Source organism: Manis pentadactyla, chromosome 1 (assembly GCF_030020395.1).
Source record: "Manis pentadactyla isolate mManPen7 chromosome 1, mManPen7.hap1, whole genome shotgun sequence".
Classification (NCBI taxonomy): Eukaryota; Metazoa; Chordata; class Mammalia; order Pholidota; family Manidae; genus Manis; species Manis pentadactyla.
The window spans coordinates 46,118,345-46,144,554 of NC_080019.1; the positions used below are offsets into that span (position 1 = coordinate 46,118,345).

Genomic DNA, 26,210 nt, shown 5'->3' on the forward strand with positions numbered 1-26,210 from the left:
AAATCTGGATAAGTTTAGCCCTGGGCCTTAAGATATCCTTCTAGTTTCCATGTATAGAGTCTAACACTCAGGCCTATGTAGGTACTCAGGCCTATATGAAGGTACTATCTTTATTACTTATATTTCTTTATTATTTATCTAAAACAAACTCTATTGCTTATATATCTTCATTACCTAAAAAAAAACAAGATAAAAGACAATGGAATTATCAGATGTAGATCTTGAAATAACTGATCAATATTGTCAAGGAATGTGAAAGGAAATTTCAGTAGAGAACTGGAACTATAAAAACAAACAAAATGGGTGCTCTAGAACTGAAAAGTACAACAATGGGGAGAACTCAGTAGATTGGGTTAACAGCAGATTAGACACAGCTGAATAGGGAATCATTATACTGGAGTTATCTGGGGTCAGTATAGAAAGATAGACACCAGAGGATAGAGACATGGAGAAGAGCAGAAGAGGCACAGGGGGAGACTGGAGACTGGGGAAATGACAGCTCTTACAGTAGAGGGTGCTGGAGCATACTGGATATCATCATGGGAAAAAAACTCAAGTTGTGCTGTACAAAATAGTCAATTCAGGTAGATTGTACATTTAAATGTAAAAAAATAAACAGTAAAGCCTCCATTACACAATAAATATGACATTGGAGTAGACCAAGATTTTTAACAGGACATAAAAGCACTATTAAAAAGGAAAATATTGATAAATTGAACTATCTTAAAATTAAGAACTTCTGTTCATCAAAAGGCATCATTCAGACAGTAACAAGAAAAGCCACAGAGTAGGGAAGGTATTTGCCACACCAATAGTTGACAGGAGGCTCTTAACTGCAATATATAAAGAACCAAACGGTAGATGACCTAACAGAAAAAAGAGCATAAGACTTGAACAGGTACTTTACAGAAGTGGTTATCTCCAGGTGGCCATTTAACACATGAAAAGATGTATAGCCTTATTAGTTATCAGGAAAATTTGGTTTGATCACAGTGAGGTACCAATGGATACCCATCAGAATGTCTATAATTAAAAAGCCCAATAATGCAGAATTTTGGCAAGCATGTAGAGCAGCTGTCATTCTTTTATCTGCCTGTTGGAGTGTAAATTGACTTAATAATTACTTTAGAAAACTGATCATTAACGGAGTGTATTAAACTAAATCTAGGTGTGCTTTGTGATTCAGGAATTTCACTTCTAAGTATATATCTAACAGAAATGTTCACATACATCCAGCAAAAGATATGCTTAGCACTATTCATAAATTGAAACAGCTCCAACATTCATCAACAATATAATGAATAAATTGTTCACACACAGTACATGCAGCAGTGTAAAGAACATGGATTTATATTAGCAAATATAATACCTAGCAAAGAAGTTATGCTCTCAGATAACTGGAAATGTTTCTCTAGTTATGATTAAGTGTTGAAGGAATGTCAGGCAGTTCTAGAAATTTTCAGTGCATGGTAAATTTTGTTGACTTCGAGCAACGCACTAGGATCATCTGTATGGATGTTTTTATGTGAACTTTAACATTAATAGCTCTAGGATGTTTCTTTTGAGCCAGTTAGTTTTGCTGAAGAGCGTAAAGAGCATTCCAGTTATCTGCGTAGAAGGCAGGGAACTGGCTGCCAGAGTCCCAGGAACCGGAACTGAAGTTCCAGTATTTGTTGTATGGAAATTCACTTATTCTTTCTCTGTTATAGTTTTTCTAAAAAATAATTAATTAATTAATTTTAATTTTTTTGAAGAACATTATGTTTACTAGGCTCTCCCCTACCCCAAGTCCCCCCCACAAACCCCATTACAATCACTGTCCATCAGCATAGTAAGATGTTGTAGAATCACTACTTGTTTTCCCTGTGTTGGAAAGCCCTCCCCTTCCCCCATCCCCCACATTATACACGCTAATCATAATACCTCCTTTCTTCTTCCCCACCCTTATCCCTCCCTACCCTCCCATTCTCCCCAGTCTCTTTCCCTTTGGTAACTGTTAGTCCATTCTTGGGTTCTGTGATTCTGCTGCTGTTGTGTTCCTTCAGTTTTTCTTTTGTTCTTATGCTCCACAGATGAGTGAAATCATTTGGTATTTGTTTTTCTCTGCTTGGCTTATTTCACTGAGCATAATACCTTCTAGCTCCATCCATGTTGTTGCAAATGGTAGGATTTATTTTCTTATGGCTGAATAATATTCCATTGTGTATATGTACCACATCTTGTTTATCCATTCATCTACTGATGGACACTTAGGTTGCTTCCATTTCTTGTCTATTGTAAATAGTGCTGTGATAAACATAGGGGTACATCTGTCTATTTCAAACTGGAGTGCTGCATCCTTAGGGTAAATTCCTAGAAGTGGAATTCCTGGTTCAAATGGTAAGTCTATTTTGAGCATTTTGAGGAACCTCCATACTGCTTTCCACAATGGTTGAACTAATTCACATTCCCACCAACAGTGTAGGAGGGTTCCCCTTTCTCCGCAACCTTGCCAACATTTGTTGTTGTTTGTCTTTTGGATGGTAGCCATCCTTACTGGTGTGAGGTGATATCTCATTGTGGTTTTAATTTTCATTTCTCTGATAACAAGCGATGTGGAGCATCTTTTCATGTGTCTGTTGGCCATCTGAATTTCTTCTTTGGAGAACTGTCTGTTCAGCTCCTCTGCCCATTTTTTAATTGGATTATTTGGTTTTTGTTTGTTGAGGAGTGTGAGCTCTTTATATATTTTGGATGTCAAGCCTTTATTGGATCTGTCATTTATGAAAATATTCTCCCATACTGTAGGATACCTTTTTGTTCTGTTGATGGTGTCCTTTGCTGTACAGAAGCTTTTCAGCTTAATATAGTCCCACTTGTTCATTTTTGCTTTTGTTTCCCTTGCCCAGGGAGATATATTCATGAAGAAGTCACTCATGTTTATGTCCAAGAGATTTTTGCCTATGTTTTTTTCTAAGAGTTTTATGGTTTCATGACTTACATTCAGGTCTTTGATCCATTTTGAATTTACTTTTGTGTATGGGGTTAGACAGTGATCCAGTTTCATTCTCTTACATGTAGCTGTACAGTTCTGCCAGCACCATCTGTTGAAGAGACTGTCATTTCCCCATTGTATATCCATGGCTCCTTTATCGAATATTAATTGACCATATATGTTTGGGTTAATGTCTGGAGTCTCTAATCTGTTCCGCTGGTCTGTGGCTCTGTTCTTGTGCCAGTACCAAATTGTCTTTTGAGTACTATGGCTTTGTAGTAGAGCTTGAAGTTGGGGAGTGAGATCCCCGCCACTTTATTCTTCTTTCTCAGGATTGCTTTGGCTATTCGGGGTCTTTGGTGTTTCCATATGAATTTTTGAATTATTTGTTCCAGTTCGTTGAAGAATGTTGTTGGTAATTTGATAGGGATTGAATCAAATCTGTATATTCCTTTGGGCAGGATGGCCATTTTGAAGATATTAATTCTTCCTAACCAAGAGCATGGGATGAGTTTCCATTTGTTAGTGTCCCCTTTAATTTCTCTTAAGAGTGACTTGTAGTTTTCAGGGTGTAGGTCTTTCACTTCTTTGGTTAGGTTTATTCCTAGGTATTTTATTCTTTTTGATGCAATTGTGAATGGAATTGTTTTCCTGATTTCTCTTTCTATTGGTTCATTGTTAGTGTATAGGAAAGCCACAGATTTCTGTGTGTTACTTTTGTATCCTGCAACTTTGCTGTATTCCGATATCAGTTCTAGTATTTTTGGAGTGGAGTCTTTAGGGTTTTTTATGTACAATATCATGTCATCTGTAAATAGTGACAGTTTAAGTTCTTCTTTACCAGTCTGGATTCCTTGTGTTTCTTTGTTTTGTCTGAATGCCGTGGCTAGGACCTCCAGTACTATGTTAAATAACAATGGGGAGAGTGGGCATCCCTGTCTTTTTCCCGGTTTCAGAGGAAAAGCTTTCAGCTTCTCGCTGTTCAGTATAATGTTGGCTGTGGGTTTATCATATATGGCCTTTATTTTGTTGAGGTACTTGCCCTCTATACCCATTTTGCTGAGAGTTTTTATCATGAATGGATGTTGAATTTTCTCAAATGCTTTTTCAGCATCTATGGAGATGATCATGTATGTAGTTTTTGTCTTTCTTTTTGTTGATGTGGTAGATAATGTTGATAGATTTTCGAATGTTTTACCATCCTTGCATCCCTGAGATGAATCCTACTTGGTGATGGTGTATGATCCTTTTGATATATTTTTGAATTCAGTTTGCTAATATTTTATTGAGTATTTTTGCCTCTACATTCATCAGGGATATTGGTCTGTAAGTTTCTTTTTTGGGGGGTCTTTGTCTGGTTTTGGTATTAGGGTGATGTTGGCTTCATAGAATGAGTTTGGGAGTATTCCCTCTGCTTCTATTTTTTGGAAAGCTTTAAGGAGAATGGGTATTATGTTTTCTCTGTGTGTCGGATAAAATTCCGAGGTAAATCCGTCCAGCCCGGGGGTTTTGTTCTTTGGTAGTTTTTTGATTACCGTTTCAATTTCTTTGCTTGTAATTGGTTTGTTTAACTTTTGTGTTTCTTCCTTGGTCAGTCTTGGATGGTTTTATTTTTCTAGGAAGTTGTCCATTTCTTCTAGGTTTTACAGCTTGCTGGCAGATAGGTTTTCATAGTATTCTTTAATAATTCTTTGTATTTTTGTGGAGTCTGTCTTGATTTTTCCGTTCTTATTTCTGATTCTGTTGGTTTGTGTTGATTCTCTTTTTCTCTTAATAAGTTTGGCTAGAGGCTTATCTATTTTGTTTATTTTCTCAAAGAACCAACTCTTGGTTTCATAGATTTTTGCTATTGTTTTATTCTTCTCAATTTTGTTTATTTCTTCTCTGATCTTTATTATGTCCCTCTTTCTGCTGACTTTAGGCCTCATTTGTTCTTCTTTTTCCAGTTTCAATAATTGTGATGTTAGACTATTCATTTGGGATTGTTCTTGCTTCTTCAAGTGTGCCTGGATCGCTATATACCTATATACTTTCCTCTTAAGACTGCGTTCGCTGCGTCCCACAGAAGTTGAGGCTTTGTTTTGTTGTTGTCATTTGTTTCCATATATTCCTTGATCTCTATTTTAATTTGTTTGTTGATCCATTGATTATTTAGGAGCATGTTGTTAAGCCTCCATGTGTTTGTGGGCCTTTTTGTATTCTTTGTAGAATTTATTTCTAGTTTTATACCTTTGTGGTCTGAAAAGTTGGTTGGTAGAATTTCAGTATTTTGGAATTTACTGAGGCTCTTTCTGTGGACTAGTATGTGGTCTATTCTGGAGAATGTTCCATGTGCATTTGAGAAGAATGTATATCCTGTTGCTTTTGGATGTAGAGTTCTATAGGTATCTATTAGGTCCATCTGTTCTAGTGTGTTGTTCAGTGCCTCCGTGTCCTTACTTATTTTCTGCCCGGTTCATCTATCCTTTGGGGTGAGTGGCCTGTTGAAGTCTCCTAATATGCATGCATTGCAGACTATTTCCCCCTTTAGTTCTGTTAGTATTTGTTTCACATATGCTGGTGCTACTGTGTTGGGTGCATTTATATTTATAATGGTTATATCCTCTTGTTGGACTGAGCCCTTTATCATTATGTAGTGTCCTTCTTTATCTCTTGTTACTTTCTTTGTTTTGAAGTCTATTTTGTCTGATATTAGTACTGCAACCCCTGCTTTCTTCTCTCTGTTGTTTGCCTGAAATATGTTTTTCCATCCCTTGACTTTTAGTCTGTGCATGTCTTTGGGTTTGAGGTGAGTTTCTTGTAAGCAGCATGTAGATGGGTCTTCCCTTTTTATCCATTCTATTACTCTGTGTCTTTTGATTGGTGCATTAAGTCCATTTACATTTAGGGTGACTATTGATAGATATGTACTTATTACCACTGCAGTCTTTAAATTCGTGGTTACCAAAGGTTCAAGGTTAGACTGTTTAGTATATTACTGCCTAACTTAGCTTGCTTATGGAGCTGTTATATATACTGTCTGGAGATTCTTTTCTTCTCTCCCTTCTAATTCCTCCTCCTCCATTCTTCATATGTTGGGTGTGTTGTTCTGTGCTCTTTTTAGTTGTGCTCCCATCTAGAGCAGTCCCTGTAAGATGCCCTGTAGAGGTGGTTTGTGGGAGGCAAATTCCCTCAACTTTTGCTTGTCTGGGAATTCTTTAATCCCTCCATCATATTTGAATGATAATCGTGCTGGATACAGTCTCTTTGGTTCAAGGCCCTTCTGTTTCATTGCATTAAATATATTGTGCCATCTCTTCTGGCCTGTAAGGTTTCTGTTGAGAAGTCTGATGATAGCCTGATGGGTTCTCCTATATAGGTGACCTTTTTCTCTCTAGCTGCCTTTAAAACTCTTTCCTTGTTCTTGATCTTTGCCATTTTAATTATTATGTGTCTTGGTGTTGTCCTCCTTGGGCCCTTTCTGTTGGGGGTTCTGTGTATTTCCGTGGTCTGTTCGATTATTTCCTCCCCCAGTTTGGGAAAGTTTTCAGCAATTATTTCTTGAAAGACACTTTCTATCCCTTTTTCTCTCTCTTCTTCTTGTACCCATATAATATGGATATTGTTCCTTATGGATTGGTCACACAGTTCTCTTAATTTTGTTTCATTCCTTGAGATCCTTTTATCTCTCTCTATGTCAGCTTCTATGCATTCCTGTCCTCTGGCTTCTATTCCATCAATGGCCTCTTGCATCTTATCCATTCTGCTTATAAATCTTTCCAGAGTTTGTTTCACTCCTGTAATCTCCTTCCTGGCATCTGTGATCTCCCTCTAGACTTCATCCCTTAGCTCTTGCATATTTCTCTACATCTCCGTCAGCATGTTTATGATTTTTATTTTGAATTCTTTTTTGGAAGACTGGTTAGGTCTGTCTCCTCTGGTTTTGTCTCTGTGATTTTGGTTTGCCTGTTATTTTGCCTTTTCATGGTTATAGAAATAGTTTGCAGAGCTGGGACGAGTGACGGCTGGAAGAACTTCCCTTCTTGTTGGTTTGTGGCCTTCGTCTCCTGGGAGAACAGCGACCTCTAGTGGCTTGTGCTGGGAAGCTGCATGCAGATAGGGCTTCTGATTCCTGCCTGGCTGCTATGGAGTTAATCTCCGCTGTTGCTGTGGGCGTGGCCTGGCTGGGGCTGCTGCTCCAAAATGGTGGAGCCACGTTGGAGGTGGAGTTCCCGGAAGGCTATTTATCTCTGTGAGGGGCCTCCCTGCTCCCTGCAGCCTGGGGGTTACAGTGCACAGAGACCCTCACATTCCCTGCCTCTGAACTAAGTGTCCCGGGATGCTTCCATCCGGTTTTGGGGTCCCTGTCCCTTTAAGACTTCCAAAAAGCACTTGCCAAAAAAATAAATAATTGAATAATTAATTAATTAAGTAAGTAAGTAATTAAAAATATCCCGCTTGGTTTTCTTTGTCCTCGGTCGCTGGCCTAAGGAACCTGCTCACCAGTCTTGCTTCCCTTTTTCCCTAGTATCCAGGACCCCATGCATGCACTGTGTCTGCCCTCTGGTGCGGATGGGTGGGGCTGGGTGTTCAGCAGTCCTGGCGTCCCTCTCCCTCCCTTCCCCGACTCCTCTCCTCCCGCCGGGATCTGGGGGGATGGGCACTCGGGTCCTGCTGGTCTGGGGCTTGTATCTTGCCCCCTTTGCGAGGTGCTGGTTTCTCGAAGGTGTGGATGTGTTCTGGATGTTGTCCTGTGTCCTCTGGTCTCTATTCTAGGAAGAGTTGTCTTTGTTATATTTTCATAAATATATGTGGTTTTGGGAGGAGATTTCCGCTGCTCTCCTCACGCCGCCATCTTGGCTCCCCTCTAATGACCTATATTTTTATAGCAGCTGCAGAGTTATGTCATCCACTCTCTCATTTTAATCGGTTGTGGCAGTGTTCCAACGTTCAGGGAGGATTTTTGCGGTCCAATGTGCAGGGGACACAGGAGACAGGATTTTTGACCATGCTGATTTGTGAGTCAGAGAGTAGGACGAGAAGCAGGGTTAGCCTTCTCTGAGAATTTTCTCTTAAGATATGTGCACTCTAGAAAGCAGTGTCTTGAGTTTGGTGGTGGTGGTTATAATAATAATGAATTATAATAACTACTAATAATAGAAATTGATAGTAGGAGCTGCCATATTTTTGAGTATTTTCCATGTGTCGCGTCCCAAGCTATTATCTCAGTTAATCCTCACAGCAGTCCTGCAAGGCAGGCATTATTATCCATTTTATAATTAGAAAACTGAAGCTTTTAAGAGTTTAGGAAGTTTGTTCAAGACCATGCTGTTCAAAGGTGCTGAGCTAGAATTACATACAGATTTGGCTGACACCTCTGTCTTAACATTGTTAAAGGAAAAGATTAGCTCTACTGAATTAAAGGAAAAAAATCTAGAAATCACAGTGGGCCACTGGCCATAACAACATTTGGGGTATGTCGCAGTACTGCTGTTGGTTTACTTCGTATTTCAAGTCAGCTGACTCTTGGCACTGTGAGGGAGCATAGATTTATAGATCTTATAAAGAGGGGTAGTCTTTTTGCCTGCACTTAGTGTATCTCATTTGCTACGGTGTCCTGGTAATTGAGCATTCCCTTACCCAAACAATTTTTTAAAATTGGCTCTGTAGGATAATGATATTACTTCATGTTTTAAAAACATTTAAATTAAACTTTTGAAAAAATAACTTGTACTCATAGTTCAAAAACCAAAAAAGTTCAAAAAGTGAGAAACATCACCATCACGTAAAATTAAGCTTATTATTAGTTGCTTATGGCTCATTTATCCTTCCAGAGTTTTTTAATTCAAGCAAATATGAATATAGAGTAAGCAAAAACCATACTATTTTGTACTTTTTACCTAACAACGTATCTTGTAGTTCTTTCCCCATAGTATACAGAGAGCTTCTTAAGTTTTTTTTTATATTCACGTTGTAATGATGGACATATTTTATTTACCAGTCCTTTTTGTTGGACATTTTCCCTACAATTTTTTTTGCTGTTATAAACAAAAAAATATGAATATGTGTCATATGTATACAAGTATATATATATACAGTAATTTCTTCCTAGAGGTGGAATTACTAGACTTTTTATTTTGATGATACTCCCACCTATTTTCCATGGGACTTGCATTTCTGCCAGCAATATACTAGGGTATCAGCATCCTTAGAGTCTTCATAACATTTTTGGCTATCAAACGTTGAATTTTGGCCATCTGAGTGGTTAAAGGCAAAGAAAAGCAATATATATTTCTCTTATGGACAGAGTGGAGGATCTTTTTGCTTGAGCCATTTATGTTTTCTTCTCAGTGTAATGCTCTTTCCTAGCCCTTGCTCACTTTTTCTCTTGGTTTGTCAGTCTCTTTGTAATTGCTATCTGGGAGGCATATATATGTATGTGTGTGTGTGTGTGTATGTGTGTGTGTGTGTGTGTGTGTATACATATATATTACATATATATAATAGCCTTTTGTGATATGAAATGGAAATATTTTTTCCCAATTTGTTTTTTTTAATTCAGCCTTATTGAGATATAATTTACACATAAAATTATAAGGTATTTGAAGTGCATATTATGGTGATTTGATACATGCATACATTATAAAAAGATTCTCCCATCTAGTTAGTTAACATATTTATCACCTCGCATATTTGCCTATAAGAACATTTAAGTCCTATTCTTTTAGCAAATTTCAATTATATAATGCAGTATTAGCAACAATATTTACCATGTTTTACAGACGTCCTTCATCTTATAGCTAAAGGATTATACCTTTATGGATTCCACTTATGAAATAGTGGGCTCTAACTTCTATGATTTACTCATCACCAAGAAGTTTTGTGCTCTGAATTCTTTAATATTGATAATTTCTTGGACTCATAAATATTTTCTCTCCAATATGACCAGTGCCATATATTTGTTAGAGTGTGGCTAGGGCTGGGCTGTAATCACTGACTGGAACAGAGGATGCTGGTTGGCTGGAACAGAACTTAAGCCTTTGATTTGGTGTCATCCTCGGGTGTTCCATTAATAGAACTCCAAATAATAGTAGAAATGTAGCAAGGCAAATACATGGGTGAAGCTACTAAGAGAACCATATAAATGCTAAGGGTTAAGATTTCGGTATATTTTAGATACATGTATTATGTCCCAAACTATCCCTACAGTGTCCAGTAGCAGCTGGTTGGAAGTTCTCTCTGGGAAGTAAAGTCGGGTGGGGTGAGTGAGTACAGGAGAGCCGGAAAGACGGGTGATGGCAAGGGGCAGAGCAGGGCAGATTGTAAAAGGGCTTTTGCATCGTGGAACCAGTGAACTCATCACCCTGTAGAGCAGAGGGGAATGGGAATTTGGGAAGATAACTGGTGGGTCCAGCAAAGGGGATGAAATGTGGGTCTAAAACTTTTCAGCTTCATTCTATCTAGAGTGATGGTCCACCATGATTCCTAGGTCTGGGTTGGAAATAGTTGGTTCAGAGATTGATGTTTACTGAATGCCAATGTGTTGAAGAAGAATTGGTTTATTAAAAGATATCATAAAACTAGGGGAGAAAAGGACATATGAAATCTGGATGTTCAGGTATTGTCTGCTATCTTTGTCACCCACTGTTGAAATGAATCTATTTCTTTGGCTTTATACACACTATCTATTGAAAGACCTGGAATGTGTGACTAGCCTAAGGTACCCAGCAATTTTAATACTAATGACCAACAGAGTGCAGACAGCTTGTGGTTCTACTTTGAAACTTTGAAACACCAAGAGCCCTCTTCTGTCCAGATGCCTTTCATCTGTCATCTGAAGGATGTGGTTTCTTTTCTTGGGCCAAGTACAAATGAGATCAGGGCATCGTTTTGTAATGCATTGGCAGAGATATTTGAAGTTGCCTTATTTTCTTTTTGCATGAACGTTTAGATTTTTCTAAGGCAAAATAAACTGTACCTGACTAAATGCTACAAATCTAAATGTCAGCATGGTTGGAATTGTGCCCCTGGAAACACTTGCCTTGGCAGCATTCTCAGACAGATGCTGTCAGCTGCTTAATCATGAGAGGTAATCTTTTGCACTTTCCTGTATGTAGACTGGTGATGTACATCGAGAGAGACAGCAGGAAGATGGCTGCAGGCAAGGAGCAGCAAAGTGGCAACGAGTACCTGTCCAAATGCCTGGCTCTTCTCATCCACCACCTCATGCAGGAGCCGCCGCGTGTCCTGGGTAAACCAGTCTCGTCCTCAGCCCCTGGCTGTTTACCTCTCTGCAGCTTAGCCCTTAGGCATCATCTCTCTTTTGCTTGGGCTTCTCTGTTCTTGCTGGTGACTGCAGTGACACTGTCTTCAGTGTGTAGTTTGAAGATTTAAATTTGCCTTGTTTTAATAATTACATTGCATCAATGACATGATTGAGGCAATGATCAAACTAAACGTTATATGAGGTGGTATCTGTGGTAAACTGGCAATATTGGAAAATAAAAGGAGAACATTTTAATTATTTAAAATTGGACTTGTACTATTACTTTAGGTAACTTTTCTCAAGATTTCTCTTTGCCTAATTGTGAAGAAAAAATTTTTTCCTTCAGATCACAGCCACAAATGTATTTATTGTTAAAAGAATTTGAAAATGCATAAGCATTATTAACATTCAATATTGAAGAATTTTTTTTTTTTTTTTTTTTTTTTTAGATAATTATTTTTTATTGAAGGGTAGTTGACACACAGTATTACATTACATTAGTTTCAGGTGTACAACACAGTGATTCAACATTTATATACATGATAATTCTAAGTACCAGCTATCACCATACCAAGTTGTTACAATATTTTGACTATATTCCTTATGCTATACATTACATCCCGGTTGCTTATTTATTTTACAATTGGAAGTGTGTACTTTTTCTTGGTTGTTGTTGTTAGGGCATCTCTCATATTTATTGATCAAATGGTTGTTAACAACAATAAAATTCTGTATAGGGGAGTCAATGCTCAATGCACAATCATTAATCCACCCCAAGCCTAATTTTCGTCAGTCTCCAATCTTCTGAAGCATAACGAACAAGTTCTTACATGGAGAACAAATTCTTACATAGTGAATAAGTTACATGGTGAACAGTACAAGGGCAGTCATCACAGAAACTTTTGGATTTGCTCATGCATTATGAACTATAAACAGTCAGTTCAAATATGAATACACATTTGATTTTTATACTTGATTTATAAGTGGATACCACATTTCTCTCTTTATTATTTTTATTAAGATGCTGAAGTGGTAGGTAGATACAACATAAAGGTAGAAAACATAGTTTAGTGTTGTAAGAGAGCAAATGTAGATGATCAGGTGTGTGCCTGTAGACTATGTGTTAATCCAAGCTAGACAAGGGCAATAAAACATCCACATATGCAGAAGATTTCTCTCAGAACAGGGGGGGTGAGGTTCTAAGCCTCACCTCTGTTGATCCCCAATTTCTCACCTGATGACCCCCCTGCGACTGTGCCTGTCTTAGGTTGTTCCTCCCTTGAGGAATCTTACCCGTCTCTGGCTAACCAGTCATCTTCCGGGGCCATACAGGGAAATGTTAAGTTGGTAAGTGAGAGAGAAGCCTTATTGTTTGAAATGGTTAGCTTTTTATTTCTTTGCATATTTATGCCCTGTGGCTTCTATGCCCATCATTTGTCTTGAGGTATCTTTACCACTTGGAGGAGTTATGATACTCGGTAAATTTGATATGAGGCACGAATTCTATTTAAGAATTCGTTGTAATTAGGAAGAAAGAAGAAAAGCTATAGAAGTAGCAGGCGGGAGAAAACATGGGAAGATTGATTATTTCTTTGACATATCTTCTTGTAGAGTAACTTCAGCATGTATAGATTTTAAGCTACTACTTAAATTGCGCACACACATTAACATAATAGGAGTATAGTTACATAACCAAAGCATACCTGTAATTACCAGCCATCTCCAGTGAAACCAAGAAAACCAGTTAGGCACCCTAGGCATTTGTGAAAACTTATCAATGATATGATGGTTATTATCTAACTGAATTTGAGTAGTTTGAGAAAAATCAGACAAATTAAAACAACCCATTCCTGGGCACTGTTCACATCCCATATGTTCTTTTAACAGTAAATAGTCTGTAGTTGTAAGATTTTGGAGCGCTACAATTTGCACTTCTCCTAATTCTTGGTTGAGTTCCAACAGTATAGATCCAGTCAAATTTGTTGTTTTACTGTATGCACAGGCCAGCTTAGATATCTCCTTCATTCCCATGGCAAGTCCAGGAGCTGGTGGGATGAGTGCATCTACAGCTGTAGCAGTGCGTGGATCTTTGTTGGGGTTTTTTGATGATCATCTTCTGGCATGAGTCTTCCCGAGAGTGCTGATGTTGGAAGTTCTCTTTCATATCGTTTCTTAGTTCATTTTCGGGGTAGCCAAATTAGGCTTTGATCCTCTGTATAAACACAAACAGACCCTTTGCCTACACTTTTATATGTCCTTTATATCATTGTGTAGAACTCATTAGAGGTCACCACATAGGAACTGCATTTTTTTTTTTTTTAATCATTAATCTACACTTACATGACAAATACTTTGTTTACTAGGCTCTCCCCTATACCAGGTCCCCCCTATATACTCCTTTGCAGTCACTGTCCATCAGCGTAGCAACCTGTTGTAGAATCACTACTTGTCTTCTCTGTGTTGTACAGCCCTCCCCTTTCTCCCACCCCGCTATGGATGCTAATCTTAATACCTCCCTACTTCTCCCCCCTTATCCCTCCCTACCCACCCATCCTCCCCAGTCCCTTTCCCTTTGGTACCTGTTAGTCCATTCTTGAGTTCTGTGATTCTGCTGCTGTTTTGTTCCTTCAGTTTTTCCTTTGTTCTTATATTCCACAGATGAGTGAAATCATTTGGTATTTCTCTTTCTCTGCTTGACTTGTTTCACTGAGCAAAATACCCTCCAGCTCCATCCATGTTGCTGCAAATGGTTGGATTTGCCCTTTTCTTATGGCTGAGTAGTATTCCATTGTGTATATGTACCACATCTTCTTTATCCATTCATCTATCGATGGACATTTAGGTTGCTTCCAATTCTTGGCTATTGTAAATAGTGCTGCGATAAACATAGGGGTGCACTGATCTTTCTCATACTTGATTGCTGCATTCTTAGGGTAAATTCCTAGGAGTGCAATTCCTGGGTCAAATGGTAAGTCTGTTTTGAGCATTTTGATGTACCTCCATACTGCTTTCCACAATGGTTGAACAAGTTTACATTCCCACCAGCAGTGTAGGAGGGTTCCCCTTTCTCCACAGCCTCGCCAACACTTGTTGTTGTTTGTCTTTTGGATGGCAGCCATCCTTACTGGTGTGAGGTGATACCTCATTGTAGTTTTAATTTGCATTTCTCTGATAATTAGCGATGTGGAGCATCTTTTCATGTGTCTGTTGGCCATCTGTATTTCTTTTTTGGAGAACCGTCTGTTCAGTTCCTTTGCCCATTTTTTAATTGGGTTATTTGTTTTTTGTTTGTTGAGGCGTGTGAGCTCTTTATATATTCTGGACGTCAAGCCTTTATCGGATGTGTCATTTTCAAAGATATTCTCCCATACTGTAGGGTACCTTTTTGTTCTATTGATGGTGTCTTTTGCTGTACAGAAGCTTTTCAGCTTAATATTGTCCCACTTGTTCATTTTTGCTGTTGTTTTCCTTGCCCGGGGAGATATGTTCAAGAAGAGGTCACTCATGTTTATGTCTAAGAGGTTTGTGCCTATGTTTTCTTCTAAGAGTTTAATGGTTTCATGACTTACATTCAGGTCTTTGATCCATTTTGAGTTTACTTTTGTATATGGGGTTAGACGATGGTCCAGTTTCATTCTCCTACATGTAGCTGTCCAGTTTTGCCAGCACCATCTGTTGAAGAGACTGTCATTTCGCCATTGTATGTCCATGGCTCCTTTATCAAATATTAATTGACCATATATGTCTGAGTTAATGTCTGGATTCTCTAGTCTGTTCCATTGGTCTGTGGCTCTGTTCTTGTGCCAGTACCAAATTGTCTTGATTACTATGGCTTTATAATAGAGCTTGAAGTTGGGGAGTGAGATCCCCCCTACTTTATTCTTCTTTCTCAGGATTGCTTTGGCTATTCGGGGTCTTTGGTGGTTCCATATGAATTTTTGAATTATTTGATCCAGTTCATTGAAGAATGTTGCTGGTAGTTTCATAGGGATTGCATCAAATCTGTATATTGCTTTGGGCAGGATGGCCATTTTGACGATATTAATTCTTCCTAGCCATGAGCATGGGATGCGTTTCCATCTGTTAGTGTCCCCTTTAATTTCTTTTAAGAGTGACTTGTAGTTTTCAGAATATAAGTCTTTCACTTCTTTGGTTAGGTTTATTCCTAGGTATTTTATTTTTTTTGATGCAATTGTGAATGGAGTTGTTTTCCTGATTTCTCTTTCTGTTGGTTCATTGTTGGTATATAGGAAAGCCACAGATTTCTGTGTGTTGATTTTGTATCCTGCAACTTTGCTGTATTCCGATATCAGTTCTAGTAGTTCTGGGGTGGAGTCTTTAGGGTTTTTTATGTACAGTATCATGTCAGCTGCAAATAGTGACAGTTTGACTTCTTCTTTGCCAATCTGGATTCCTTGTATTTTTTTGTTTTGTCTGATTGCCATGGCTAGGACCTCTAGTACAATGTTAAATAACAGTGGGGAGAGTGGGCATCCCTGTCTAGTTCCCGATCTCAGCGGAAATGCTTTCAGCTTCTCGCTATTCAATATAATGTTGGCTGTGGGTTTTTCATAGATGGCCTTTATTATGTTGAGGTACTTGCCCTCTATTCCCATTTTGCTGAGAGTTTTTATCATGAATGGATGTTGAACTTTGTCAAATGCTTTTTCAGCATCTATGGAGATGATCATGTGGTTTTTGTCTTTCTTTTTGTTGATGTGGTGGATGATATTGATGGACTTTCGAATGTTGTGCCATCCTTGCATCCCTGGGATGAATCCCACTTGGTCATGGTGTACGATGGTTTTGATGTATTTTTGAATTCGGTTTGCTAAAATTTTGTTGAGTATTTTTGCGTCTACGTTCATCAGGGATATTGGTCTATAGTTTTCTTTTTTGGTGGTGTCTTTGCCTGGTTTTGGTATTAGGGTGATGTTAGCTTCATAGAATGAGTTTGGGAGTATCCCCTCCTCTTCTATTTCTTGGAAAACTTTAAGGAGAATGGGTATTATGTCTTCCCTGTATGTCTGATAAAATTCCGAGGTAAATCCATCTGGCCCGGGGGTTTTGTTCTTTGGTAGTTTTTTGATTACCGCTTCAATTTCGTTGCTGGTAATTGGTCTGTTTAGATTTTCTGTTTCTTTTTGGGTCAGTCTTGGAAGGTTGTATTTTTCTAGGAAGTTGTCCATTTCTCCTAGGTTTCCCAGCTTGTTAGCATATAGGTTTTCATAGTAGTCTCTAATAATTCTTTGTATTTCTGCGGGATCTGTTGTGATTTTTCCTTTCTCATTTCTGATACTGTTGATTTGTGTTGACTCTCTTTTCCTCTTAATAAGTCTGGCTAGAGGCTTATCTATTTTGTTTATTTTCTCGAAGAACCAGTTCTTGGTTTCATTGATTTTTGCTATTGTTTTATTCTTCTCAATTTTATTTATTTCTTCTCTGATCTTTATTATGTCCCTCCTTCTGCTGACCTTAGGCCTCATTTGTTCTTTTTTTTCCAATTTTGATAGTTGTGACATTAGATCGTTCATTTGGGATTGCTCTTCCTTTTTTAAATATGCTTGGAGTGCTATATACTTTCCTCTTAAGACTGCTTTTGCTGCGTCCCACAGAAGTTGGGGCTTAGTGTTGTTGTTGTCATTTGTTTCCATATATTGCTGGATCTCCATTTTGATTTGGTCATTGATCCATTGATTATTTAGGAGCGTGTTGTTTAGCCTCCATGTGTTTGTGAGCCTTTTTGCTTTCTTTGAACAGTTTATTTCTAGTTTAATGCCTTTGTGGTCTGAAAAGTTGGTTGGTAGGATTTCAATCTTTTGGAATTTACTGAGGCTCTTTTTGTGTCCTAGTATGTGGTCTATTCTGGAGAATGTTCCATGTGCACTTGAGAAGAATGTGTATCCTGTTGCTTTTGGATGTAGAGTTCTGTAGATGTCTATTAGGTCCATCTGTTCTAGTGTGTTGTTCAGTGCCTCTGTGTCCTTACTTATTTTCTGTCTGGTGGATCTGTCCTTTGGAGTGAGTGGTGTGTTGAAGTCTCCTAGAATGAATGCATTGCATTCTATTTCCTCCTTTAGTTCTGTTAATATTTGTTTCAGGTATGTTGGTGCTCCTGTATTGGGTGCATATATATTTATAATGGTTATATCCTCTTGATGGACTGAGCCCTTTATCATTATGTAATGTCCTTCGTCTTTTGTTACTTTCTTTATTTTGAAGTCTGTTTTGTCTGATACCAGAATTGCAACACCTGCTTTCTTCTCTCTGTTGTTTGCTTGAAATATCTTTTTCCATCCCTTGACTTTAAGTCTGTGCCCGTCTTTGGTTTTGAGGTGAGTCTCTTGTAAGCAGCATATGGATGGATCTTGCTTTTTTATCCATTCTGTTACTCTGTGTCTTTTGATTGGTGCATTCAGTCCATTTACATTTAGGGTGATTATTGAAAGGTATGAATTTATTGCCATTGCAGGCTTTAAGTTTGTATTTACCAAAGGTTTAGGGTTAGCTTCTTTACTGTCTTACTGTCTAACTTAACTCGCTTGTTGAGCTATTATAAACACGGTCTGATGATTCTTTATTTCTCTCCCTTCTTATTCCTCCTCCTCCCTTCTTCATATGTTGAGTGTTTTGTTGTGTGTTCTTTTTAGGAGTGCTCCCATCTAGAGCAGTCCCTGTAGGATGCCCTGTAGAGGTGGTTTGTGGGAGGCAAATTCCCTCAACTTTTGCTTGTCTGGGAATTGTTTAATCCCTCCTTCATATTTAAATGATATTCGTGCTGGATACAGTAGTCTTGGTTCGAGGCCCTTCTGTTTCATTGCATTAAGTATATCATGCCATTCTCTTCTGGCCTGTAGGGTTTCTGTTGAGAAGTCTGATGATAGCCTGATGGGTTTTCCTTTGTAGGTAACTTTTTTTTTCTCTCTGGCTGCTTGTAATACTTTGTCCTTGTCTTTGATCTTTGCCATTTTAATTATTATGTGTCTTGGTGTTGCCCTCCTTGGATCCCTTGTCATGGGAGTTCTGTGTACCTCTGTGGTCTGAGAGGCCATTTCTTCCCCTAGTTTGGGGAAATTTTCAGCAATTATTTCTTCAAAGACATTTTCTATCCCCTTTTCTCTCTCTACTTCTTCTGGAATGCCTATGATTCTTATATTATTTCTTTTATATTGATCACTCAGCTCTCTTAAAATTCTTTCATTCCTGGAGATCCTTTTATCTCTCTCTGCATCAGCTTCTCTGCGTTCCTGTTCTCTGTTTTCTAGTCCATTAATGGTCTCTTGCATCTCGTCCATTCTGTTTTGAAGTCCTTCCAGAGCTTGTTTTATTTCTGAATTCTCCTTCCTTAGTTCTTGCATATTTCTCTGCAAGTCCATCAGCATGGTTATGACTTTTGTTTTGAATTCTTTTTCAGGTAGACTGGCTAAATCTATCTCCCCAGATTCCTTCTCAGGGGAAGATGTAGCAGATGCCGAAGCTGTCTGGGTTAGTCTTGTCTGGATCATATTTTTTTGCCTTTTCATGTTGACAGGTGCTATTGACTGTCAGTTGGGAGGGCCAAAATTTTCACTTACTACTGGCCTTTCTTTACTGGGGCAACTGCGACCCCTAGTGGCTTGTGTTGGGTAATTGCGTGTTGAGTGGGTCTTTGTATCTTGCCTGGCCGGGAGGGAGAAATTTCCCTTTCTGTGGGCGGAATTTGTCTCAGGCTGCTTCTCTGCTTTCGCAGCGCCCGGTGGGGTGATGGATGGGGGGGCTGCTTGACTGTTTGCCTCCGTGAGGGGTCTCAGAGCTGTTGCCCAGGGGGTTAGTGCACCCGGTTTTCCCTGTAATTTCCAGCTGCTGTACTGTGACCTGGGTTTTTTCCGTCAAGCTGTTAAGTCCCTGTCCCTTTAAGACTTTCAAAAAGCCCCCGCTTTTCTTTGTCACAGGGGCATCAGCTTCAGCACCCGCTCAGAGGTCTTACTCCCTGTTCTCCCAGTATCCAGGGCCCCCTGGGCATATACTGTGTCTGCGCTCTGGCCCGGATGGCTGGGGCTGGGTGTTCGGCAGTCCTGGGCTCCGTCTCCCTCCCGCTCTGCCTATTGTTCTCCGGCCGGGAGCTTTGGGGAGGGGCGCTCGGGTCCCGCAGGGCCGGGGCTTGTATCTTACCCCTTTCACCAGTCGCTGGGTTCTCGCTGGTGTAGCTGCAGTCTGGCCACTGTCCTGCGTCTTCTGGTCTCTCTTTTAGGGCTAGTTGTGTTTGTTGTATTTTCAAAAGTATATATGTTTTTGGGAGGAGATTCCCACTGTCCTACTCACGCCGCCATGTTGGCTCCGCCCCCCCGAAGAATTTTGATACTAAAATTCAAAGTCTGTGAATTTATTTGGCTTGAAAAAATAAAAATAAAAATATCTAATAATGATTTACAAAAGATGTTTATTATAGCTAATTCCTTATTTCAATGTTATTTGCAGAAATTATAATTAGCTAAGGAATGCATATGTTTAGTTTAAATCCCATTCCAGGCTTTTCCAGCAGATGTAGCTATAAACCAGAAATGTTTAAGGTGTTAAATTTGATCCAGCCCATTATAGCAAAATATACTTAGATTCAGAAATTCAGCATATTAAATCAGAGTAATGAAAATATATTCCTGGCTGATTGATAGTACCTTTTTACTCCTTACTTATACTTGGGGAGATTTTTTTTTGCCTGTCAGTGACTGAAAATAGAGCAAATTTATTTTGGATTGTAATCTTATTTTAAGCTTCAACTCAAAGGCTATGATCTAGTTAGTTGATACCTGAGTTTCTTATTACCAGACTCATTCTATGTTAGGGTGTGATGATAAGATTCAGATGTCCACAATTCAAGTTTTATTTATTATTGGATTTATCAGCCAATGGAAAGTTACAGAAATTGATCTCTTTTCTTCCATCCTATTCTTTTTTTTTTTTTTTTTTTTTTTTGTGAGGGCATCTCTCATATTTATTGATCAAATGGTTGTTAACGACAATAAAATTCTGTATAGGGGAGTCAATGCTCAGTGCACAATCATTATTCCACCCCAAGCCTAATTTTTGTCAGTCTCCAATCTTCTGAGGCATAACAAACAAGTTTTTACATGTAGAACAAATTCTTACATAATGAATAAGTTACATAGTGAACAGTACAAGGGCAGTCATCACAGAAACTTTCGGTTTTGCTCATGCATTATGAACTATAAACAGTCAGTTCAAATATGAATACTCATTTGGTTTTTATACTTGATTTATATGTGGATACCACATTTCTCTCTTTATTATTATTATTTTTAATAAAATGCTGAAGTGGTAGGTAGATACAAGATAAAGGTAGAAAACATAGTTTAGTGTTGTAAGAGAGCACATGTAGATGATCAGGTGTGTGCCTGTAGACTATGTGTTAATCCAAGCTAGACCAGGGCAATAAAACATCCACGTATGCAGAAGATTTCTCTCAGAACGGGGGGGTGAGGTTCTAAGCCTCACCTCTGTTGATCCCCAATTTCTCACCTGATGGCCCCCCTGCGACTGTGCCTGTCTTAGGTTGTTCCTCCCTTGAGGAATCTTACCCGTCTCTGGCTAACCAGTCATCTTCCGGGGCCATACAGGGAAATGTGAAGTTGGTAAGTGAGAGAGAAGCCTTATTGTTTGAAAAAGTTAGCTTTTTACTTCTTTGCATATTTATGCCCTGTGGCTTCTATGCCCAGCATTTGTCTTGAGGTATCTTTACCACTTGGAAGAATTATGATACTCGGTAAATTTGATATGAGGCACGAATTCTATTTAAGGGTTGTAATTAGGAAGGAAGAAGAAAAGCTATAGAAGTAGCAGGCGGAAGAAAACTTGGGAAGATTGATTATTTCTTTGATATATCTTCTTGTAGAGTAACTTCAGCATGTATAGGTTTTAAGCTACTACTTAAATTGCACACACACATTAACATAATAGGAGTATAGTTACATAACCAAAGCATATCTGTAATTACCAGCCATCTGCAGTGAAACCAAGAAAACCAGTTAGGCACCTTAGGCATTTGTGAAAACTTATCTATGATATGGTGGATATTGTCCAAATGAACTTGAACAGTCTGAGAGAAATCAGACAAATTAAAACAACCCATTCCTGGGGACTGTTCACATGCCATATGTTCTTTTAACAATAAATAGTTTGTAGTTGTAAGACTTTGGAGCGCTACAATTTGCACTTCTCCAAATTCTTGGTTGAGTTCCAACAGTATAGATCCAGTCCAATTTTGTTGTTTTACTATATGCACAGGCCAGCTTAGATATCTCCTTCCTCATTCCCATGGCAGGTCCAGGAACTGGTGGGATGAGTGCATCTACAGCTGTAGCAGTGCGTGGATCTTTGTTGGGGTTTTTTGATGATCATCTTCTGGCATGAGTCTTCCAGAGGGTGCAGATGTTGGAAGTTCTTTTTCATATCGTATCTTAGTTCATTTTCGGGGTAGCCCAATTAGGCTTTGATCCTCTGTATAAACACAAACAGACCCTTTGCCTACACTTTTATATGCCCTTTATACCCTTGTGTAGAACTCGTTGGAGGTTACCACACAGGAACTGCCCTTTTTTTTTTTTTTTTTTTTTGCTATCACTAATCTACACTTACATGACGAATATTATGTTTACTAGGCTCTCCCCTATACCAGGTCTCCCCTATAAACCCCTTTACAGTCACTGTCCATCAGCATAGCTAAATGTTGTAGAATCACTACTTGCCTTCTCTGTGTTGTACAGCCCTCCCTTTTCTCCTACCCCCCCATGCATGTTAATCTTAATACCCCCCTACTTCTCCCCCCCTTATCCCTCCCTACCCACCCATCCTCCCCAGTCCCTTTCCCTTTGGTACCTGTTAGTCCATTCTTGAGTTCTGTGATTCTGCTGCTGTTTTGTTCCTTCAGTTTTTCCTTTGTTCTTATATTCCACAGATAAGTGAAATCATTTGGTATTTCTCTTTCTCCGCTTGGCTTGTTTCACTGAGCATAATACCCTCCAGCTCCATCCATGTTGCTGCAAATGATTGGATTTGCCCTTTTCTTATAGCTGAGTAGTATTCCATTGTGTATATGTACCACATCTTCTTTATCCATTCATCTATTGATGGACATTTAGGTTGCTTCCAATTCTTGGCTATTGTAAATAGTGCTGCAATAAACATAGGGGTGCATCTGTCTTTCTCAAACTTGATTGCTGCATTCTTAGGGTAAATTCCTAGGAGTGGAATTCCTGGGTCAAATGGTAAGTCTGTTTTGAGCATTTTGATGTACCTCCATACTGCTTTCCACAATGGTTGAACTAACTTACATTCCCACCAGCAGTGTAGGAGGGTTCCCCTTTCTCCACAGCCTCGCCAACATTTGTTGTTGTTTGTCTTTTGGATGGCAGCCATCCTTACTGGTGTGAGGTGATACCTCATTGTAGTTTTAATTTGCATTTCTCTGATAATTAGCGATGTGGAGCATCTTTTCATGTGTCTGTTGGCCATCTGTATTTCTTTTTTGGAGAACTGTCTGTTCAGTTCCTCTGCCCATTTTTTAATTGGGTTATTTGTTTTTTGTTTGTTGAGGCGTGAGAGCTCCTTATATATTCTGGATGTCAAGCCTTTATCGGATGTGTCATTTTCAAATATATTCTCCCATACTGTAGGGATCCTTCTTGTTCTATTGATGGTGTCTTTTGTTGTACAGAAGCTTTTCAGCTTAATATAGTCCCACTTACTCATTTTTGCTGTTGTTTTCCTTGCCCGGGGAGATATGTTCAAGAAGAGGTCACTCATGTTTATGTCTAAGAGGTTTTCGCCTATGTTTTCTTCCAAGAGTTTAATGGTTTCATGGCTTACATTCAGGTCTTTGATCCATTTTGAGTTTACTTTTGTATATGGGGTTAGACAATGGTCCAGTTTCATTCTCCTACATGTAGCTGTCCAGTTTTGCCAGCACCACCTGTTGAAGAGACTGTCATTTCGCCATTGTATGTCCATGGCTCCTTTATCAAATATTAATTGACCATATATGTCTGGGTTAATGTCTGGATTCTCTAGTCTGTTCCATTGGTCTGTGGCTCTGCTCTTGTGCCAGTACCAAATTGTCTTGATTACTATGGCTTTATAGTAGAGCTTGAAATTGGGGAGTGAGATCCCCCCTACTTTATTCTTCTTTCTCAGGATTGCTTTGGCTATTCGGGGTCTTTGGTGTTTCCATATGAATTTTTGAATTATTTGTTCCAGTTCATTGAAGAATGTTGCTGGTAGTTTCATAGGGATTGCATCAAATCTGTATATTGCTTTGGGCAGGATGGCCATTTTAACGATATTAATTCTTCCTAGCCACGAGCATGGGATGAGTTTCCATCTGTTAGTGTCCCCTTTAATTTCTCTTAAGAGTGACTTGTAGTTTTCAGAGTATAAGTCTTTCACTTCTTTGGTTAGGTTTATTCCTAGGTATTTTATTTTTTTTGATGCAATTGTGAATGGAGTTGTTTTCCTGATTTCTCTTTCTGTTGGTTCATTGTTAGTATATAGGAAAGCCACAGATTTCTGTGTGTTGATTTTGTATCCTGCAACTTTGCTGTATTCCGATATCAGTTCTAGTAGTTTTGGGGTGGAGTCTTTAGGGTTTTTTATGTACAGTATCATGTCATCTGCAAATAGTGACAGTTTAACTTCTTCTTTACCAATCTGGATTCCTTGTATTTCTTTATTTTGTCTGATTGCCGTGGCTAGGACCTCCAGTACTATGTTAAATAACAGTGGAGAGAGTGGGCATCCCTGTCTAGTTCCCGATCTCAGAGGAAATGCTTTCAGCTTCTCGCTGTTCAATATAATGTTGGCTGTGGGTTTATCATAGATGGCCTTTATTATGTTGAGGTACTTGCCCTCTATTCCCATTTTGCTGAGAGTTTTTAACATGAATGGATGTTGAACTTTGTCAAATGCTTTTTCAGCATCTATGGAGATGATCATGTGGTTTTTGTCTTTCTTTTTGTTGATGTGGTGGATGATGTTGATGGACTTTCGAATGTTGTACCATCCTTGCATCCCTGGAATGAATCCCACTTGGTCATGGTGTATGATCCTTTTGATGTATTTTTGAATTCGGTTTGCTAATATTTTGTTGAGTATTTTTGCATCTACGTTCATCAGGGATATTGGTCTGTAGTTTTCTTTTTTGGTGGGGTCTTTGCCTGGTTTTGGTATTAGGGTGATGTTAGCTTCATAGAATGAGTTTGGGAGTATCCCCTCCTCCTCTATTTTTTGGAAAACTTTAAGGAGAATGGGTATTATGTCTTCCCTGTATGTCTGATAAAATTCCGAGGTAAATCCATCTGGCCCGGGGGTTTTGTTCTTTGGTAGTTTTTTGATTACCTCTTCAATTTCGTTGCTGGTAATTGGTCTGTTTAGATTTTCTGTTTCTTCCTGGGTCAATCTTGGAAGGTTATATTTTTCTAGGAAGTTGTCCATTTCTCCTAGGTTTCCCAGCTTGTTAGCATATAGGTTTTCATAGTATTCTCCAATAATTCTTTGCATTTCCGTGGGGTCCGTCGTGATTTTTCCTTTCTCGTTTCTGATACTGTTGATTTGTGTTGACTCTCTTTTCTTCTTAATAAGTCTGGCTAGAGGCTTATCTATTTTGTTTATTTTCTCGAAGAACCAGCTCTTGGTTTCATTGATTTTTGCTATTGTTTTATTCTTCTCAATTTTATTTATTTCTTCTCTGATCTTTATTATGTCCCTCCTTCTGCTGACCTTAGGCCTCATCTGTTCTTCTTTTTCCAATTTCGATAATTGTGACATTAGACCATTCATTTGGGATTGCTCTTCCTTTTTTAAATATGCTTGGATTGCTATATACTTTCCTCTTAAGACTGCTTTTGCTGTGTCCCACAGAAGTTGGGGCTTAGTGTTGTTGTTGTCATTTGTTTCCATATATTGCTGGATCTCCATTTTGATTTGGTCATTGATCCATTGATTATTTAGGAGCGTGTTGTTAAGCCTCCATGTGTTCGTGAGCCTCTTTGCTTTCTTTGTACAGTTTATTTCTAGTTTTATGCCTTTGTGGTCTGAAAAGTTGGTTGGTAGGATTTCAATCTTTTGCAATTTTCTGAGGCTCTTTTTGTGGCCTAGTATGTGGTCTATTCTGGAGAATGTTCCATGTGCACTTGAGAAGAATGTATATCCCGCTGCTTTTGGATGTAGAGTTCTATAGATGTCTATTAGGTCCATCTGCTCTACTGTGTTGTTCAGTGCTTCCGTGTCCTTACTTATTTTCTGCCCAGTGGATCTATCCTTTGGGGTGAGTGGTGTGTTGAAGTCTCCTAGAATGAATGCATTGCAGTCTATATCCCCCTTTAGTTCTGTTAGTATTTGTTTCACATATGCTGGTGCTCCTGTGTTGGGTGCATATATATTTAGAATGGTTATATCCTCTTGTTTGACTGAGCCCTTTATCATTATGTAGTGTCCTTCTTTATCTCTTGTTACTTTCTTTGTTTTGAAGTCTATTTTGTCTGATATTAGTACTGCAACCCCTGCTTTCTTCTCACTGTTGTTTGCTTGAAATATGTTTTTCCATCCCTTGACTTTTAGTCTGTACATGTCTTTGGGTTTGAGGTGAGTTTCTTGTAAGCAGCATATAGATGGGTCTTGCTTTTTTATCCATTCTGTTACTCTGTGTCTTTTGATTGGTGCATTCAACCCATTAACATTTAGGGTGACTATTGAAAGATATGTACTTATTGCCATTGCAGGCTTTAAATTCGTGGTTACCAAAGGTTCAAGGTTAGCCTCTTTAGTATCTTACTGCCTAACTTAGCTCGCTTATTGAGCTGTTATATACACTGTCTGGAGATTCTTTTCTTCTCTCCCTTCTTGTTCCTCCTCCTCGATTCTTCATATGTTGGGTGTTTTGTGCTGTGCTCTTTCTAGGAGTGCTCCCATCTAGAGCAGTCCCTGTAAGATGTTCTGTAGAGG

General features: G+C 38.8%; 1 protein-coding gene across 12 annotated transcripts in view; it reads left to right on the top strand.

The window, feature by feature from the left end:
• ULK4 (unc-51 like kinase 4) overlaps window positions 1-26,210 on the top strand; it is a 724,727-nt gene that overhangs the window by 216,980 nt on the left and 481,537 nt on the right. For 11 of the 12 annotated variants that reach the window (XR_008996028.1, XR_008996026.1, XM_057497578.1 and 8 more), the window contains one exon: window positions 11,071-11,204. The exons of the other annotated variant lie outside the window; for it this stretch is intronic. Coding sequence is in view for 9 of the 11 variants with exons in the window: in XM_057497578.1 (XP_057353561.1) it covers window positions 11,071-11,204 (134 nt within the window). In the remaining 2 variants the exon portion in view is untranslated. The remainder of the gene's footprint in view (window positions 1-11,070; window positions 11,205-26,210) is intronic. 12 annotated transcript variants of the gene reach the window in all.